The following is an 18,862-nucleotide window of genomic DNA, read 5'->3' as shown; positions in this document are numbered from 1 at the left end:
CCTTTGTCCTATGCCTGCAGAGATGTTAAGTGACCGCTCCATTGCAAGTGGTCTCCTAGAACACATGGGAACCCCTTATGATAAAGTATCTTCTACAACATATGACCTGAAGAGAATTGACAATCTGACCATTTTAACTATTGCTGCAGCTGTGTTATCTGCCTCCGGGTTTGATTCTTTTAGTTATTTCACTTGTATCTGTGTAACCTTTCTGCCCCTCTGAGTTGGCAGCAACAAGGGCCAGGTTCAGTGTCCAGGGGTTCCATTTCAATAACACAATGCAAAACTGGCTCGAGCCCCCACCCAGTGACCTGGGACAATTACATTCCACCCCCCGGCTGCTTCTAGGAGGCAGTACTTCCCCACTCGCAAGCACGCAGCCTGAGTGTAGCAAAATCCTTTTAATAAAGGAGGGAAACAATGTGGCATCATATTGAGGAAACACCACAAACAGGATTCATAACATAAACCATGAGCAAAAGATCCACCAAGTAAGTTTGGCAGTGTGCTTTTCCCCTTAGGCTCTTAAGTCCAATCACCCCAAAGTTCAACATCCCAAAAGTCTTTGTCCCTGGTCAGTGCTGCCCCAGAGTTCAAAAGTTTATCTGCAGAGTTTTACAACCCCAGCCTGAGTGGAAATGTGCGGGGGAACACAGGGTGTTAATGGGCAGCTTACGTGGTCCGAGGCCAACTGCCCTGCCTCTCCGTGGAGTTCTGCTGCTGCTTTCACCATGAACAGTTCCATTCCACCAGCCGACCTGTGAGCCACTCCAGCTGTCCTTGCAAACCACTCCACTTGCTGTTCCGTGGGCTGGTCCAACCGTCCTACAAACTGCTCAGCTCTGCTCCACATTCCGTGGTCTGCTCCAACCATCCTGTAAACAGCTCCGCTCTGCCAGCTGCTTAGCGATATATCCTCAGGCTCCCCCACTAGTTAACAGAGGATTCAGCTAAATAAGTTTAGCTCTTTTAGTGATTTCAGCTCTTACTGATTTCAGCTTGTAGTAGGAGAGTCCTAGTGCTGGTGCACCATTGGCCTAAAGTGAATTCAGCTTTCAGCAGCTTTTAGCTAGATTTCTAATAAAATCAAAATTAGCTCTGCTATTCAACAGTGGAGAGAAAAGGAGGTGCAATTGGTGTTCCAGGTCCTCAAAAGGGGCCCATACCAACAAATACACATACCAGTCCCCAGCCTCTCTCAATTCACTGGGTTTTGGAATCTATTTCCCTTGTCTAGCAAGTGCTACTTAGTTGATGGTGAGATCCTCTGTCATAAAACCAGTTCATAGTCCTCCATTCACATAATCAGGGTAACAACACTTTATTCCTCCGGCCCCAATAACACAGAGATTGGGGATCCCACAGCTGTCAAAGTAACCATTTTAGGCTGCTGTGGGCTATGCTAGGTGGGGTGGGTGTGCCTATGCAAACAAGATCAGCCCCTGAAATTCTTTTCCACACTTGCCATAAGTCATCACCGGATGTCAGGGTAGAGCTCATCCTGATTCTGCTTACATCTGGAAAATAGCAAGAATAAAACTCCAGATCATTGAAATCAATGGGAGGATCTGGGCCAAAGATCTTTGTATTTAGCTGTGACAGTCAAGTTCCCTCCTCCAGAACTGGGCAAGAGCTCTGTCCAGCTTGAAACCTTGGCCCCTCCACCAACAGGAGTTGTCCCAATGAAATGTGTTCTCTGACCCACTTTTTCTTGCTCAGATCCTGGGACCACCATGGCTACAACACTGCAAACAATCTCTAATCTATCGATCGAGTTACCTTATTTCATCTCACTCTTATAAAGAGTATTGGAAACTAGTTATAATATTGACTGCAGCCCATTTTTTCCTTGTGGAATCCTGTCTTATATTTATTGGATGCTGAGTGTTAATAAAAACTGATCCTTTTTTTCAATAGAAAGCCAGTGCAGTGCTTTAAACAGTATTTGCTGTTGTTGCCTGATCCTTTGTAATGATTAATTGTAGCTGGATTGATTGCCAATCCTGAGGATTTTTCACCCAAAGTGTAACGGGGTGAGGACTCACCACTGCGGCGCCTCCTGCTGTCATCCTGGGAATTAGCTCTTTCACAGTCTTGGAGCGCCCTCTGCAGGCCCCTGTCTTGCCTCGTTGGGCCCCTGAGTCCCTCCCGGACCCCGGTGCCCCTGTCCACTGGGGTGCTGCCCCTTGCAGTTCCTCCACAGTCTCGGTGGCTCTCCCCTCCCAGGGAACCCCCATCCCCCTATCCTCACCTTGCCTCAGTCCTGGCTACTGCCAGTCCCCATCTAGCCTCTGTTCACTGGGGCAGACTGCAGTATGATTGCCACTCATCACTGGCAAGGAGGGTTCAGGCCTGCTCCCTCTGCCTACTCATGGGCTGCCCTTTGCAACCCCAGTACCTTTTGGCCTTACACTAGGCCGGCAGCCTGGGGGTGTTTCCAGGCCTGAGCTCCTCAGCTCCTGTTGCCTTCCCCCAGCCCTGCTCCACCTTAGGTTCGTTCCCCAGAAGCCAGGCCCTTCTCCGTCTAAAGGCAGAGCGAGAGTCTCAGAGCGCCTGTCTTACAACCCTTTTATACAGGCCAGCTGTGTTCTGTTTGGGGCGTGGCCCCAGCTGAGGCTGCTTCCCTAATCACAGCCCTCTCCTGTTCTGGCCCTTTAAGGAGGGAGCGGGGCGACCACCCCACTACATAAAGGCTTCAAACTGCTTGGAAAATGTTAGCTAAATAACCCACCTGTGAGGTGCCTCAATGACTGCTGAAAGGTAGCCACCTCTGGGGTGGGACGCTGTGGCTGTTTTACAGTGCACTGTAATCGTGCATTATAGTAGAGGAAGAAGAGCCCTGTACCAAGTTCAAACCAAAAAAGTGAACAGAAGAAGGCAGAATGAGACGAACTGAGTCTGAGTTTGGGTTGGACACCAGCTGTAAGGAAAGTGACAAGGCCACTAGTAGCCAACGGTTGGTTTCAAGCTTAACCCGAGACGGAAATTCCCGATGCATCATGACCCCCTAGCACCACACTGGGGCATTGAGGTGAGCACCGACTGCGAGGGGACAGCGCCCCCTGCTGAATCTTCCACCTCGCTCCCTGCAGCACACTGGGACTTAGAGCCGTTCCCCAGCAGGGAGCGAGAAGGGAGTTCAGAGTCACTTCCCCATTTGACACCTGCCATCTCCAACAAGCAATACAACAGGGCTGGGAGCTGGTGCCCGACGTCTCAGTGTTTCTACTTGGTATGTGCCCTGGGAGTGGGGTGGGCCACTGCCAGATACTTTTACTGAGCCAATCAAATAGCCCCTTCGCACTAATGACTCTCAGCCATTAGTGGACTGGAGCCAGTGCCCCATATGCCATTCCCATATTTGCTGGCTTGGAGCCAGATTGGAGCTGGGGTGGCACCTCTTAATGGAGAAAGGTTCCATACCCTATTCCTAACCCCTTGAACCAGCCAGTCCCTTTGACCTTGGGCCAGATCAGAGCCAGCTGCCCCCAGAGGGGAGAAGCCCCATATCCCATTGCCCCCACCACCACCACCTGAGCCAGCCCATCCCCCTGCTCTAGGACTGGATTGGAGCTGGTGCCCCCAAGAAGGGGAAGGCCCCGTATCCCATTTCCAGGCCACCCATGAGCCATCTGCATCACAGGGTGTTTAACTGTGATGTGCCACTCTGTACTTGTCTTTAGCATCCATTTGTCAGGGACTGTTGCTGAGAAATTCTCCATGGACCACGGGTCCATTTCGTTAGCCAGAATATATCAGTCCAGTCTCATTGAACTCGACCGGCCTCGGGCTGATTTACCCCAGGTGGGGATCTGGCATTAGACATGTGTTTCTGCTTCTTATAACATAATTGTTCTCCAGGGACTTTTGGCCTTGGCTTAGCCCTCCTCTGCACACAGCCAGGTTTCCTTTAGCTACAATTCCCTTCTCTTGCCAAACATACACTTGCTGTTTGCCAACCTCTCATGCTGCAGCCAACAAGCCCTGTGGGGGCCTTAATTCAAAGCTCTCCCTAATCAGCCCTGGGGATTACACACTTTGCAAGCAAGGTGCAAAGGCAACAACTAAAAAGTCATGGCAGAGAGGAACTGCAAGTTTTTTAATGAGCCGCAATGGGAAGCAGAAATTACATGGCTACATTTTGACTAAGCAACAGGAAAACACACTGCACAGCTCCTTAAAACTCTAGTTACAGCTGGGCAGGTTTGCGGATCTGTCTGCTTCACAGCCATCAGCAGGCCAGAGGCTCAGCATTTGTATTTTGGCTACTCTGATTTACACCAGCTGGAGATCTGGCACCACTGAGTTTATCGTAACGACACCAATTCACCCAGCTACAGGTCTGGCCCATTGACTCCAATGGTGCTATGATGGATTTCCAGCCACTGGTCATCCGGCCCTTGTCTATTCTGGGCCCTTAATTCTAAATTACCTGTTCTAGTCATTCCCTCCGGGGCACCTGGCATTGGCTGCTGTTGGAAGACAGGACACTGGCAAGATGGACCTTTGTTCTGGCCCAGTCTGGCCGTTCTTAAGTTCTTATCTACTTTTTGTAAAGACAAAACTGTCCTGTGTAGAAGGAAAAAGTGTCTCACACAAAATAAGAACCTTATGAGAGGCGACAGATGGTCCATTTTTACTATTGCTGCAGCTATCTGGGTTATTTCCTTGGGGCAGTGGCTCTCAGCCAGAGGTACGCATCCCCCTAAGGAACGCAGAGGTCTTCCAGGGGGTACATCAACTGAACTGTCAGAACGCTGCTTATATTGCAATGAGAAAGTCGGCCATTTTTCAGCAACACGTGTTTGTATGTCTGCAAGTCGTTTTTAAGTGAGGTGAAACGTGGGGGTACACAAGACAAATCAGACTCCTGAAAGGGGGACAGTAGTTTGGAAAGGTGGAGAGCCACTGCCTTAGGGATTTATGCTGTTACTTATCACCATACTCTCAGCGCCTCCCATATAAAAGAAAATGGGAGGGGTGATGCTAAATGAGAACAAGGACACTGCTGACAGGAGCCAGGCTGTGCCTCCAGAAAGCAGGCCACTAATAACAGTGAGACTCACGTCTTAGATTTCCCAGGCTCTGGCCTTGTGTTTTAACCATGAGGTTGCTATTAGCACCCCACCCGCTCTGGACAAAGCTGAACACCAGGATGCAATTCCTTCCCCCCAGCTTAGTTTTATACGATGAACTATAGGGACTGACTATCAGAGGGGAGGCGTGTTAGTCTGAATCCACAAAACCAATGAGGAGTCCATGCATCTGAAGAAGTGGGGTTTTTACACATGAAAGTTTATGCCCAAATAAATCTGTTAATCTTTAAGGTAACACCAGACTCCTTGTTGTTTTTATAGGGACTGACGCCTGCTGAAACAGGGAGTTTAAGGCCAGAAGGGACCCTTAGATCATCTGGTCTCATCGCCCGTATCACACAGGCTGGAGAATTTCTCTCAGTAGCCCCTGTATTCATCTCAAGAAATCGTTCATGGCTAAAACATCTTCCTGAAGAGCCTCCAATCTGAATCTGAAGATTTCAAGAGATGGGAAACCGATCACTTCCCTTGACAGTTGACTCCAGTAGTTAATCGCCCTCACTGTTAAAAAAACCAAAACTGTAGGTCTTATTTCTGAGCTTGGAAAGATCAGATTTTTATTGGTAACTGTTGGTAAACGTTAATTTCCCCATGCACACGCATAAACCGATGAAAAAATATTTCTATCCATAAAAACTGAAATGTACCAATAGGCAAAACTAAGGAAAATTCTGCCTGAGAACTTACTATAGTTTAATTTAAGGATATTGACCTTTTATATTTTCATGTGATGTTGATCCTTCCACTACTAATTTTGTACAAATAGATAAAATAATTTAAAAAATGCTTAAAAATAACCATGGATAGGATTTATTAAAACTGAATTCTGCCAAGCCTACTTATTTCACATTTGTCTGGCTGTAATGCCCAGCTATTGTTTCTCATCCTGCCTTTCTCTGCAAGAACATAGAAAAACAACTTGGCCTGGTGGACAGCGCTTCAGTGCAGATAGTAGAAGGGTTTTATCATTATTGGCAGTAGCACCGAGGGGGTGTAGGCGCCCAAACAGACAGTCTAGTCCCTTCCCTAAAGGATCAACAGTCTCAGGGTGACTCCTTGACTCTGCCACTAGTGGCTGTATGAACTTGGACATGTCCTTTCTGCTTTCTGTGTGACTGTTTTCCCTCCCACTTCTGGTCTGCCTTTCTGGGCTGCACAGGTAATCTCTTGGGGGTAGGGAGCCTTTGTCACTATCTGTTTTTAAAGCACCCATCAGGCTCCCTATAGAGGCATAAGAACATAAGAGCATAACGGCCTTAGTGGGTCAGACCAATGGTCCACCTGGCCCAGTATCCTATCTACCGACAGTGGCCAATGTCAGGTGCCCCAGAGGGAATGAACAGAACAGGGAATCATCCAGTGATCCATCCCCTGTCGCCCATTCCCAGCTTCTGGCAAACAGAGGCTAGGGACACCATCCTTGCCCATCCTGGTAATAGCCATTGATGGACCTATCCTATATTAGGTCCTTCGGTGCTTGCTGAAATAATCACAGTATGGCACTAGCCTGTTTTGGAGATGGGACACTAGGGGACCAACAGATTCCTCCATGCCCTGGGCTCTCCTCCCTCACCTGCTCCTCCTGCCACCCCAGCCCTGGGTTCTCCCCCCACCGCACCCCCTTTCCACCCTGTCCTGGGCTCTCCCCCCCGCATCCATGCTGCCCCAGCCGGGCTCCCCTGTTCCCCCTCACCCATACACCCCCTACTGCCCCAGCCCTGGGCTCTGCCCCTCACCCGTACCTCTGCTGCCCCAGCCCTGGCTCTTCCCCCCACCACTGCACCCTCCTTCGCCACAGCCCTGAGTCACTGGTAACTCGCTCCCAGGCAGGTCGTTCAGCAGGGATTTGGATGTGCACAGGACGCAGACTGGATTTGTTCTCCATATGGTTACAGAGCTGCAATAAAGTGGAACAATTTACAGCTGGTGTGATTGGAGTATATCTGGATGCATATTATGACTGTCCTCATGAATGAGGAAAAGTTGAGGTGCCTTTATTATTATTCTTTTGTTCCACTCTGTCTTTCTATGGGGAATTGCCAATGCAATATCCTGTTTCCTTTTAAACAAATAAACAAACAAAAAAGGCAATGGCTATTAAAATAGCAATTCCAGTCCTAATACCACTGGGAAGCATTTCTTGCTCAATTTTATCCTACTTTTTCTACAGCAAGTTACAGTGGATCAATATATGTGATTTGGGAGAAATGAAGTAACAGCTGCTCAAATTGAGCTTGAGCACTCTTGAATTTTGAGGTGTCAAATCTGGAAGGCAGGTGCTAGATTCCTTTCTGAATATTCGCTAAATCTGGAAAGGAAAAGTCAATTTCTGCTTCCATGGCTCAGAAGTGGAAATCCTCCTACATGCCTGGTACTGTATCTAAAGCTGTTGAAGTCTCTAGTAGAGCCTCCCCTCCTTACTTTTCATTTTAAATTCTATTGGGATCCACGTACCTCCCTTGCGGGGCTTCAGATAGAGGGATGCACTGTCCATTTAGTCCCCCCATTTCCTTCTTTGGGGCTGCAAGGTGAGGTCACACCAGTATCCCTATCCAGTCTGAGGATGTCTTCTGAAGGGGATATCTGGTGCAAAGCCTTCTACTCTCAGGCACACTTGTTCCCCATTCACAGTGCCACACCGCTCTAGCAGTGAGCTCTCCATTCACAGCAAGCTGCAGCATGAGGTTTCAGCTACCATACTCCCTCCCCTCCCTTTCCTGTTGCTAGCGGCCAAGGGTGCTGGAAATGTAGTTCTTTCCCTGCTCCAGGGCTGGCTCTGTAGGCAGGGAGCTAACCAAGGAACTACAGCTCCCAGGGCCCCCTGTTGGTTCTCAGCTCCCAGGCTGGATCTCTGCCGCCCCTGCAAATGGGCTGCCCCAAGCACCTGCTTGCTTTGCTGGTGCCTAGAGCTGCCTCTGTCTCAGGGTAAATCTGAGGGTAAAACCAGGCCCCTTCTCTATATTCCTTACCCTCTGCTGCCCCTTAGTGACTATTCCAGTCTAACCACCTACAGCTGTATCAATCTGCGAGTCACTGAAATTCTGTTTGCATTCACTTCCCCTCATCTTTTTTGTGTTGTTATTCTTGTTACATTTCTTTGCCTGACAGTGAGACAGGTTGATTTTTCGCCTTGCACCCTCACGGGCCTGCTGCTTATAACCATCCGTATGGCTACTCTGATGTCGGTGTGTGTGCATTACATTGATATTCCTTAAACCAAGAGAGCATAACGTGTGTGGGAAATCCATGAATTATAGGGACCGAGCCTTAGCAGGGAGAAATGGGACCACCTGCCCCAGGTGTAAATGCAGCTCCACTGATCTACATCAGTTCTGGATCTGCCCATGTCTCCAGTGGAACTATGGCCACTTTGGTCCGGCTGGGGAAGTGGGCCAAGGACCCTGATGGAAGCCAATTAATTTACACTAGTGGAGGATCTGGCCCAGTACACGACGAAAAATCCATTCCCTGCTCCCCTCCCCCCCACCCCGGAAATGTACCGATTTCCTTCCAGCCTGAAAGCCACCCCTTCAGGCAGAGCTGTGTCACAGTTTCCCCTCCTCAAAGTCATCTGCAGCTGCTGCTGCTTCCTTCTGCAGCAAAGTCCCTGACAATGAGCCTGGCTGCTGGGCTGCTGGTGCTGGCCCCAGGTGTTCAGGGTCTGCAATGAGCAGGGGGCCATTGGTTGGGATTTCCAGGCTGTTGGGGAAGGTGATGGGTGCCCCGAAGGATAGTGCTGCGAGAAGGAAGGGCAGATGGTGCAGAAGGGAGGTGGGTGGATGGACAGGCAGACAACACCGAGGGAAAGGTGGGCAGAGGGCGCAGAGGGAAGGATGGACAGAGTTGTCAAGGCCGATTCCCCACTCTGGCACTACGAGTGCAAATGGCGGGGGCCTGCAAAGACTCTACAAATTAATACTGGCCACTCCAGGCTGGTAATGCTGCCACCACCCAAGTGAAAACTGCCTTTTCTCAATCCGGAAAAAACTCTCTTGGGAAGTTTTTCCTGAGGCCCCTCAGCTTTTCCACCCCTCCCTCAGGGCAGCCGAGAAAGAAAACAAAAGAAAGGGGAAGCTCAGTTGTTGTATCAGCTGATTAACAGATGCACAAATCTTTACTCCTAAGACACAGAAACCCAATCATGTTCTTAAAAAAGGTAAATTGTATTGAAAAAAAGGAAGAAAACATGTTTGATAAATTAGGTTATTGCTAGATATTAAATGAACAACTTCAAGGGTAAGCACCAAAAATGGCTTTCTTGGGGTCAAGCTTAAAGTTTACAAAGCAAACAAAAGCACCTGGGGGTTAGCACAGAGGAATCCACAACCCAAAATAAAAAGTGCTACCCCTGATCGTGTCTGTCTAAACATTTCTAGTGTTACTTACATTCCTGTAGTTCCAAAGGAGAAAGTCTAGGTATGAGTGTTAATGATTTTCATACCTGGCCCCGCTTACAACATATTTGCTGCAAAGACCCTCACCCCGTGCAGTTTGTCCCAGTTTGAAAGGGTAAAGCTTCCCTACTGGTTCCCCTGGTCAGATGCCAACTCATTTTAAGCATCTTTTAACCCTTTACAGGTAAGGCAACTGGGTAGAGCTGCAAAGGAGGATTCTATCGCTAACTGACTGGTTGGAATTACGCAAGGGTGCTACCCCCACCCCTTCATTTACCACAAGAGTGAAGAGGGAAGGAAAGAAGAACAGAAAACATAGAGGGAAGGTGGGTGGGTGGATGGATGGTCAGACAGCACAGAGGGAAGAATGGATGGATGGACAGACAGAACAGCACAGAGGGAAGGGTGGATGGAAGGACAGACAGAACAGCACCGAGGGAAGGATGGATGGACGGATGGACAGAACAGCACAGAGGGAAGGGTGGATGGATGGACAGACAGAACAGCACAGAAGGAAGAGTGGATGGATGGACAGACAGAACAGCACAGAGGGAAGGGTGGATGGACGGATGGATAGAACAGCACAAAGGGAAGGGTGGATGGACGGATGGACAAAACAGCACAGAAGGAAGGGTGGATGGACAGACAGACAGAACAGCACAGAGGGAAGGGTGGATGGACGGACAGACAGAACAGCAGAAAGGGAAGGGTGAATGGATGCATGGACAGAACAGCACAGAGGAAAGGGTGGATGGATGGACGGACAGGACAGCACAGAGGGAAGGGTGGATGGACAGACAGACAGAACAGCAGAGAGGGAAGGATGGATGGACAGACAGATAGAACAGCAGAGAGGGAAGAGTGGATGGACAGACAGATAGAACAGCAAAGGGGGAAGGGTGGATTTTCATTTGCTTGTTTTCTCCTTTGTCAGTACAGAGCTTAATGTATTTTCCTGTTATTGCTGAGTAAGAAAATGTGGACTAAACTCAACCTTCTCCCCACAGGTGCCTTGGCCCAATACATGGTGACCCAGGAGCGGTCCCAGGTCGCTGCCCTTGAAAGAGAACCCATCCAGCTCAACTGCTCCTACACATGCACCAAATCCGGTGTGCGCTGGTACCACCAGCTCCCATGGGCCAGCCGCCGTTCGCCGCGCTCCGGTCCTGAAGTCGCAGAGACACCCGGGCGAATTTCACCATGAGCCTGGAAACCAAAACTAAAAGCAGCTTCTTGTACTTGAATAGGTTAACAAGACAGCAAGTGTGAAAAATCAGGACAGGGGGTGAGGGCAGGGCCGGTCCTACCATTTAGGTGACCTAGGCAATGGTTTGGGCGCCAGAATTTTTGGGGGGTGCTATTTTGCTGGGGGCACAGCACGCGGGTCTGGTGGACCTACCACAGTCATGCCGGCGGATGGTCTGCTGCTGGAAAGGCTCTGGTGGAGCTGCCGCAGTCATTTCGGTGGACGGTGCGCTGGTCTAAAGGCTCCGGCAGACCTACCGCAGTCATGCCTGCGGCAGCTCCACCGGAGCCTTTCCAGCAGCTGACTGTCCGCCGGCATGACTGCGGTAGGTCCACCGGACCTGTGAGGGGCGGCGAAATGGCCGTCCACCTAGGGCGTCAGAAACCCTGGCGCCGTTCCTGGGTGAGGGGTAATAGGAGCCAGTATAAGAAAAAGCCCCAAATATCAGGATTGTCTCTATAAAATCGGGACATCTGGTCACCCCATACCGGAACAGCAGCCACTTGGTAGACAGGACTGTGCATCTGTACTGTGAGCCCCTCACACAGCCCTGGCTGAGAAGGGGCAGGAAGAGAGGTGACAAGGAGAAATTAGACTAGAAGAGAGGCTATGAGTGGAGAAGAAAGGAAAGTAGGACAGACCGGGCGAGGGGTAATAAGAACAGAATGGAATCAAAGAGAATATATTGGAATGGGCTAGAACAGAAGCTATGGGGATAGAATAAAGGGAAGGGAAGAGGGGTCAGTAATTTAAGGAAGAACCTTGAAGAAACACCTGGAAAATTATAGAATTTCCCCCTTTTCACCTTCCCTCATTGCCTGAATCTGGTGGTTTTATATCAAAAATAGCTTCCTTTCCCCACAAGACTAGCCGACGGGAAAGCATTCCCCAGGGAGACAATACAGGCATAAGAAAAAGAAATTGAGATACATAAGAAAGAAAGCTCACCAGTGGCAGAAAATAGCCCCCTTCCTCGGAGGAGCATTAGACCCTGAGGATTAAACCAAGCCTGATCTCTGATTGCCACAGGCTAGTGGCAGTGTGTCTGTGTACATAGCTGGCCATGCCAATTCCCAGGAAGCCCACTCTGGGGATAACCCCATTGTCCAGGGGGAGGCATCTCCGAGTGTTAAACCCAGTGAAAAGGGAACTGTTAACACAGAGACACAAAATAGAGCCACAGTGACAACCACAGGGGGATTCACATCCATGTGTGTCTCTGTCCAGGAGGGGGGAGCATTTCAAAGGAAGAGGACGGAAAATGAAGTTAATAAAGTTACTCCTTTCTATTGTCTCTCTGCCCAGCAGAGGGCAGCTTTTCCCTAAAACACCAGAGACAAAGGGTTAATCCAGGGCATGGTTCTGTTATTTTGAGACTAGGGGCTTGTCATAGAATCACAGAATATTGGGGTTGGAAGGAACCTCAGGAGGTATCTAGTCCAATCGCCTGCTCAATTGTCCCTGATTGGCTGGCTCACAGGGTGAGTCTAGGGGGAGTTTGTCTGTTTAGACCAGGGGTTGGCAACCTTAGGCATGCAGCTTTCCAGGGTAAACACCCTGGTGGGCTGGGCTGGTTTGTTTACCTGCCGCATCTGCAGCAGGTTTGGCTGATTGTGGCTCCCACCGGCCGCGGTTCGCCGCTCCAGGCCAACGGGGGCTGCACGGGCTGAGGGATGTGCTGGCCATGGCTTCCCCCTGAGGGCACTCAGGGGACCGCAGAGCATGTCTGATGAGAGGAGAGTGACAGAGCTGGGCTGGATTAGCCTAAAACACAGGCTGAGATGGGGTCTGATTACTCTCTATATTGGTGCTGTGGAGGGTGCGGGGTTTGTGGAACATCAGTTTGGGGAACAAACATGAGGAATTGGAATTGCTCCTCCAGGAGCATCAATTTGGTGTAGCAGGTGTGACTGGAACTTAGTGGGATGATTCCCATGACTGGACAGTTAAATTTCCATGATTACCAGCTAGTCAGGAAGGATCAAGTGGACAAAAGGGGAGGGGACGTGCACTCAGTGTCAAAAATGTGATGTGTCCAAGTCCCAGCTTAGCATATTAACCACAAGCCCAGCCTTCCCCTGTGGGGTTAACTCCTGTCTGGCCTTGGCAGATGCAGCAGCTGCTCTGGGTTTCACAGCTCGGGTTATCACTCAGTGCCTGAAACACTATTTTTTTTTGTAACTTCATTTTTATTCATTGCTGGCAATGGAGCAGGGAGCGAAATGCAGCAGGCCATGCAGCAGGGTGGGGCAGAGAAGGTGGGAAGGAGGCAATCAGCACTGAGGATTGATCTGCAATCAGTTCAGTGCAGCATTCTCTGCATTCCCATCCCACTGGCCTCGCCAGCGCTGGGAACTGGTGTGTTTGGAACGGATAGTGGCCAGCCCGATGAACTAACCCGTGGGATAGGTCCATTGAGGCCAGGGCAGGCTGCAGCTTTCACAGGAGTTAGCAGGTCAGATAATAATGAAGATTCCCCATAAACGGTCACTCGATCAGCTGACAAGCATTAGAGCCCCAGGGTTTGGCTAGTGTCTGTTACCCCAGGGGAAATAACCCAGGTGTTTCCCTAACGAAGAGGCAGCCTAAGGATCTGGGTTGGGATTGCCAAGGGAGCCGATGGGAGCTGGTCTTGAACCTGGCTCCTAACTCCCCTAGGCCCAGTGCCTTGATGCTCATGGGCTGGGCATCCGGGTGCGGGGGGGCTCAGCCGATCTGCAAAGCATCACCAAAGGACAGAAGCGACATCGCTCCAGCCCCCACAGCTATTCCCGGCTTGGCTCAGGGCTGCAGCCTCCTCATCATTGCCTTTAACCAGGGGATGAAGGTGGAGACTTTTGCATAGACCCTTGGGGGGCTCCCATTGTCAGGCCCCCAAGAGACGACGCCCTGGGCTGTTTCCCCACACACCAAGGGGCCCGCAGAGTCACCCTGTGAAACAAAACAAGCCACAGATGGAGAAAAGCTCAGTGAGGCATTTCCCTCTGTTCTTCAAACACTGATGGACACTTTAGTGACACCCCCCTGCTATCAAATGGTCTATGCCGTCCACCCCCTGCCCCAGCGAGAAGATCAGATATTTTCCCATTGATCTGAACAGCACTTAGCCCAGCAGGACCTGATCTCTGATCTTAGCTTGTGGGCCCAACTGCAACACCAGGAACCTCGTTAATAATGATTTATCAAGGGCGCTTGGGAGTTTCACCTTGAAAGAGGCTTTGTGCTCCTTTGGGTCCCCCACACACATCATCGTGCGGGTGTTATAGTTACGATATATCCCACCAGGATACTTTAGACAGGCCTCATCGTCCAGCACCTTCAAATCCACCTCCTGGAGCGTCCTGGGGAGAACCTCACTGAGTGCGTTTGTGCGGCCCCAGCCGGCGACGCTGCACACGGTCCCTGGTTGCACTCGCTGATGAGCCAGGGGGAGAGGGATGAGCCTGACCTGTTCATTGAGCTCTGCCTTGTGCTTCAGCTACAAACGAAAGAGGACACAAGCACCAGGATCAATATGAAGGTCAGCGCTGATAACGTGTAGAGAGAGAATCCCAGGAGAGAGAAACTACAGCCAATGTATGTCCATGGAGACACTGGGGGTGGGGTGATGGGATGGGGGCAGTACCTGCAGCAATGTGAGGTCACTGGGGGCAGGTGATGGGATGGGGGTGGTATCTGCAGCAGTGTGGGGTCAGTGGGGGTGGGGTGATGGGATGGGGGTACCTGCAGGAGTGTGAGATCACTGGAGGGAAGGGTGATAGGATGGGGCGGTGCCTGGTTACAGGGGGTGGAGTGATGGAATGGGGGCGGTACCTGCAGCAGTGTGAGGTCACTGGGGGTGGGATGATGGGATGGGGGTGGTACCTGCAGCAATATGATGTCATTCTTATGGGTCTTTCTGTTGTATTTTGGATGGGGGATCCGGCAGCGCACAGGGATGTTCTGTTGACTCTGTTCCTGTTGTTTAATATTATGGGCTCCCAGGGACACAATGATCTTGCTGTAAAAGCCAAGAGCAATACATGGGCATTGAGCCAGGAGTGCACTGAGGTGGAGGATGAGCACATGTTGGTCTGACATAAGTACTGATCTTGTGGGGACAGGGCAGCCTGGGTTGCTCAGGCAGTGATCTCAGACTCCTTCTTCCCCTTGTCCCCTGGGACTCAGCTCCCCTCTAGCCAGGTGACCCCTCCCAGCGAGATCCAGACGGATCTATGCCCAGCTCCTCCATGTCCGGAGCCCTGCAGAGCCGTCCTGGGTCTGAGTCCCTCTCTGTCCCATCTGGGCAATGGGTCAGACCCCAACTGGTGTCAATGGCCGTAGCCCCATTGATTTACCCAACATTGGATGTGGACCATGCTTTTCAGAGGCCCCTAGAAACACGCCGATGCTCCCTGAGCAGATCAGACTCCTGGGATCTGCTCTCCCAGCTTGTCCTGCTAACTGCTCCTTCCCTGCAACCCACGATGGTGCCAGAGCTTCCAACTCCCCCATCACCCGCTCAGGCCCGACCTGCCCCGACATCCCCAGAACAGAGGCACTTACTCTCCATTGCAGTGAGTGGCTGTCAGCACGAAGTTCTCCAACACCAGGAATCCTCGGCAGATATAGGTTATCTCTTTGCGTTGTATAGCCAGATGGGCCATGTAGGGTCTGGAGTGGAGCTTGGCTTCCCAGCCCCCAATGATCTCACCTGGGGAGAGACCAGGTTCATAAAAAGAGCCACATCATCTCCTTGGACCAGTCTGGGACCGAGCTCCCCATCCCAAAGGGGAATCCCCACAACCTCATCCCACATCCTGTGATGCTCTCTTTGGGGGATCCCTATGCCTGGAACTCTGCTCCCTGCTCAACTCTCCCCCAGGCTGGACTTCCCATTTGCCTGGTCCCAGAGCGGTTGCAGCCCCAGCTGGGTGGGAACAAAAAACCTCAGGCTCAGGTTCCCCATGCGTAGGTGGGTGCTAGGCTGTTGTGGGGCATGTACACCCAGCCACATGGCAGGGAGAAGGGACGGGACCCCAACATCTGCAGACATTCATCAACTCGGGCTCTGCACAGCTGGGGCTGTGTCCTCTCTGGTCTGTCCTATGGATCAATTCACTCTGCCTCTGAGTGAATTGCTACCATGGGTTTTTTGTATGCCCAATGGCCATGACCTGGAGAGTAAAACCCTCCCATCTGTAGCAGGCTGTCAGCTCTGAGGCCTGACTGACAAGCCGAGCATCTGAGCAGGGACATCTCCCCATTCCCCTGGCAGTGAAAGGTGCGTCCCCATGCACGGTCGTGTCATGAACGGAAACAGTTCTGAGTCAGACATTAGGGAGCACAAATGGAGCTGTCTGAGGGCCTGAGTCCAGGACTGGGATGGTGGGTCTGCAGGTCGGGATTGAGGGTCACCGGCAGAGATGACCCAGGCCTGCCCATAGTGGGGGTACAGAATGAGGACAGCAGGTTTCAGCAGTGCTATCCAGCATGCTCAGTCCATGTGAGCATGGTTCAGATAAACTAAATAGCAAAGCTGGGGGAGGGGGATTTGTTGTCGCATACTGCCCACCCCCCACTGCACAGCTTCTGGCCTGCACCAGCAAAACTATTAAATGTCTCTATCTTTGTCAGAAAATGTGTTATTTCTCCAATCCCAATGGGTTGAGTCATTTTCTTCTTCTCCTGGGTCTTAGAAAACTTTCAAGACTAGCTTTGTTTTCTCGGTGTAATTTTTCATAACTGCCTGGCCCTGGCTAGCTGATCTCTAGATAGCGGCAGCAGAGGGGAACAAAGCTCAGGGGATTTCATCTCAAAAGACATTTCATAGCGTAGAATCATAGAAATATTATCCTGGAAGGGACCTTGAGAGGTCACCTGGTCCATTCCCTTCTTGTAGGCAGGACCATGTCAACCTAGACCATCCCTGACAGGTGTTTGTCCAACCTGGACCTAAAAACCTTCAGTGATGGGGATTCCACAACCTCCCATGGGATTCTATTCCAGAGATTAACTCCATTTAGGATTAGAAAGTTTTTTTCCTATTACTAACCACAATCTCCCTTGCTGCAGATGAAACCCATTACTTGTTGTACTCCCGTCAGCGGACACGGAGAACAATTGACTCCCATACTTCTTAGAACAGCCCTTAACATACTGGAAAACTATTTTCAGGTTCCCCTTAGCCTTCTCTTCTCTAGACTAAACATACTGTGCTTTTTTCACCTTTCCTCCTAGGTCAGGTTTTCTAAACCTTTGATTATTTCTGTGGCTGTCCTCCGGACCCTGTCCAGTTTCTCTACATCTCTCCTAAAGTGTGGCACCCAGAACCCAACACAGTAGAATCACAGAATCATAGGATATCAGGGTTGGAAGAGACCTCAGGAGGTATCTAGTCCAACCCCCCGCTCAAAGCAGGACCAACCCCAACAAAATCATTACAGCCAGGAATTTGTCAAAGTGGGCCTTAAAAACCTCTAAGGAAGGAGATTCCACCACCTCCCTAGGTAACCCATTCCCGTGCTTCACCACCCTCCTAGTGAAAGGGTTTCCTAATTTCTAATCTAGATCTCCCCCACTGCAACTTGAGACCATTACTCCTTATTCTGGCATCTGCCACCACTGAGAACAGTTCAGCTCCATCCTCTTTGGAATCAGCTTTCAGGTAGTTGAAGGCTACTATTGAATCCCGCTTCAGTCTTCTCTTCTGCAGACTAAATAGGCTCAATTCCCACAGCCTCACCTCATAAGTCATGTGCCCCAGCCTCTCAATCATTTCCATACTCTCCACTGTACTTTCTCCAATTTGTCCACATCCTTTCTGTAGTGTGGGGCCCAAAACTGGACACAGTACTCCAGATGTGGCCTCTCCAGTGCCGAATAGAGGGGAATAATCACTTCCGTCGATCTGCTGGCAATGTTCCTACTAATGCAGCCCAAAATGCTGGTAGCCTTCTTGCCAACAAGGGCACACTGTTGACTCATATCCAGCTTCTCATCCCCTGCAATCCATAGGTCCTTTTCTGCCAATCAGTCCCCAGCCTGTAACAGTGCATGCACTTGTCCTTGTTGAACCTCATCAGATTTCTTTTGGCCCAATCCTTCAATTTGCCTAGCTCACTCTGGACCATATTCCTCCTTTCCGGCTTATGTACCTCTCCCCCACGCTTAGTCTCATCCGCAAACTTGCTGAGGGTTCAATCCATCCCATCATCCAGATCATTAATGAAGATGTTGAACAAAACCAGCCCAGGACCAACCCCTGGGACACTCTGCTTGATACCAGCTGCCAACTAGACATTCAGCCTATCATAAATATAAAGAGAAGGATAACAACCTTTATGTATGCAGTAATGTAAAATCCCTCTTGGCCAGAGGTACAGAATCACTTACCTGTAAGGGGTTAATCAGTTCAATTAACCTAGTTGGCACCTGACCAGAAGGACCAATGGGGAAAGAAGATCATTTCAAATCTGGGGCGGGGGAAGGTTTTGTTTGTGCTCTCTGTGCGTTCCTTTGAGAGACAAAGAGAGGGACCAAGCAGCTAATCCAGCTCCTACTGAAATGATACATCTAAAATAACAGAAATTGTAAGTAATAGCAAGGAAATGCATTCGATTATCTTTTCTTTTAGCTTGTGAAATTTCCCTATGCTAAGAGGGAGGTTTATTCCTGTTTTGTCACTTTGAAGTTGAGTCTAGAGGGGAATCCTCTGTGTTTTAAATCTGTTTGTCATCCTGTAAAATTACCTTCCATTGTGATTTTACAAAGGTGCTTCTTTTACTTTTTTTCTTCATAATAAAGTTCTGCTTTTAAGAACCTGATTGGTTTTTAGTGTCCAAAAAACTCCAGGATCTGGTCTGTGCTCACCTTGTTTACCTATTTGGTTGGTAGATTATTCTCAAGCCTCCCAGAAAAGTGGAAGAAGGGGCTTGGGAGGATATGGGCGGTGGGGGGGCAGAATAGGGCTCCAAGTGGACCCTCCCTGAATGCTTGTTTAAATCACTTGGTGGTGGCAGCAATACTGTCCAAGGACAAGGAATTTGTGCCTTGGGGAAGTTTTTAACCTAAGATGGTGGAATATAAACTTAGAGGATCTTTCATGTGGGTCCCCACATCTGTACCCCAGAGTTCAGAGCGGGGAG

General features: G+C 50.1%; 1 protein-coding gene across 1 annotated transcript; it reads right to left on the bottom strand.

Moving 5' to 3' along the window:
* Positions 1-8,641: 8,641 nt before the first annotated feature.
* LOC116830410 (duodenase-1-like) lies at positions 8,642-18,473 on the bottom strand. The gene is made up of 5 exons (XM_075072110.1): positions 18,467-18,473; positions 15,282-15,429; positions 14,601-14,736; positions 14,019-14,214; positions 8,642-8,832 (listed from the first exon to the last, which is right to left on the bottom strand). The coding sequence occupies exons 1-5, from the start codon at positions 18,471-18,473 to the stop codon at positions 8,642-8,644; spliced, it is 678 nt and encodes a 225-aa protein (XP_074928211.1).
* Positions 18,474-18,862: the final 389 nt, after the last annotated feature.

This window comes from Chelonoidis abingdonii, chromosome 14 (genome assembly GCF_003597395.2).
Source record: "Chelonoidis abingdonii isolate Lonesome George chromosome 14, CheloAbing_2.0, whole genome shotgun sequence".
NCBI classification, from domain to species: domain Eukaryota; kingdom Metazoa; phylum Chordata; order Testudines; family Testudinidae; genus Chelonoidis; species Chelonoidis abingdonii.
This window is presented reverse-complemented; position numbering and strand designations above follow the sequence as displayed.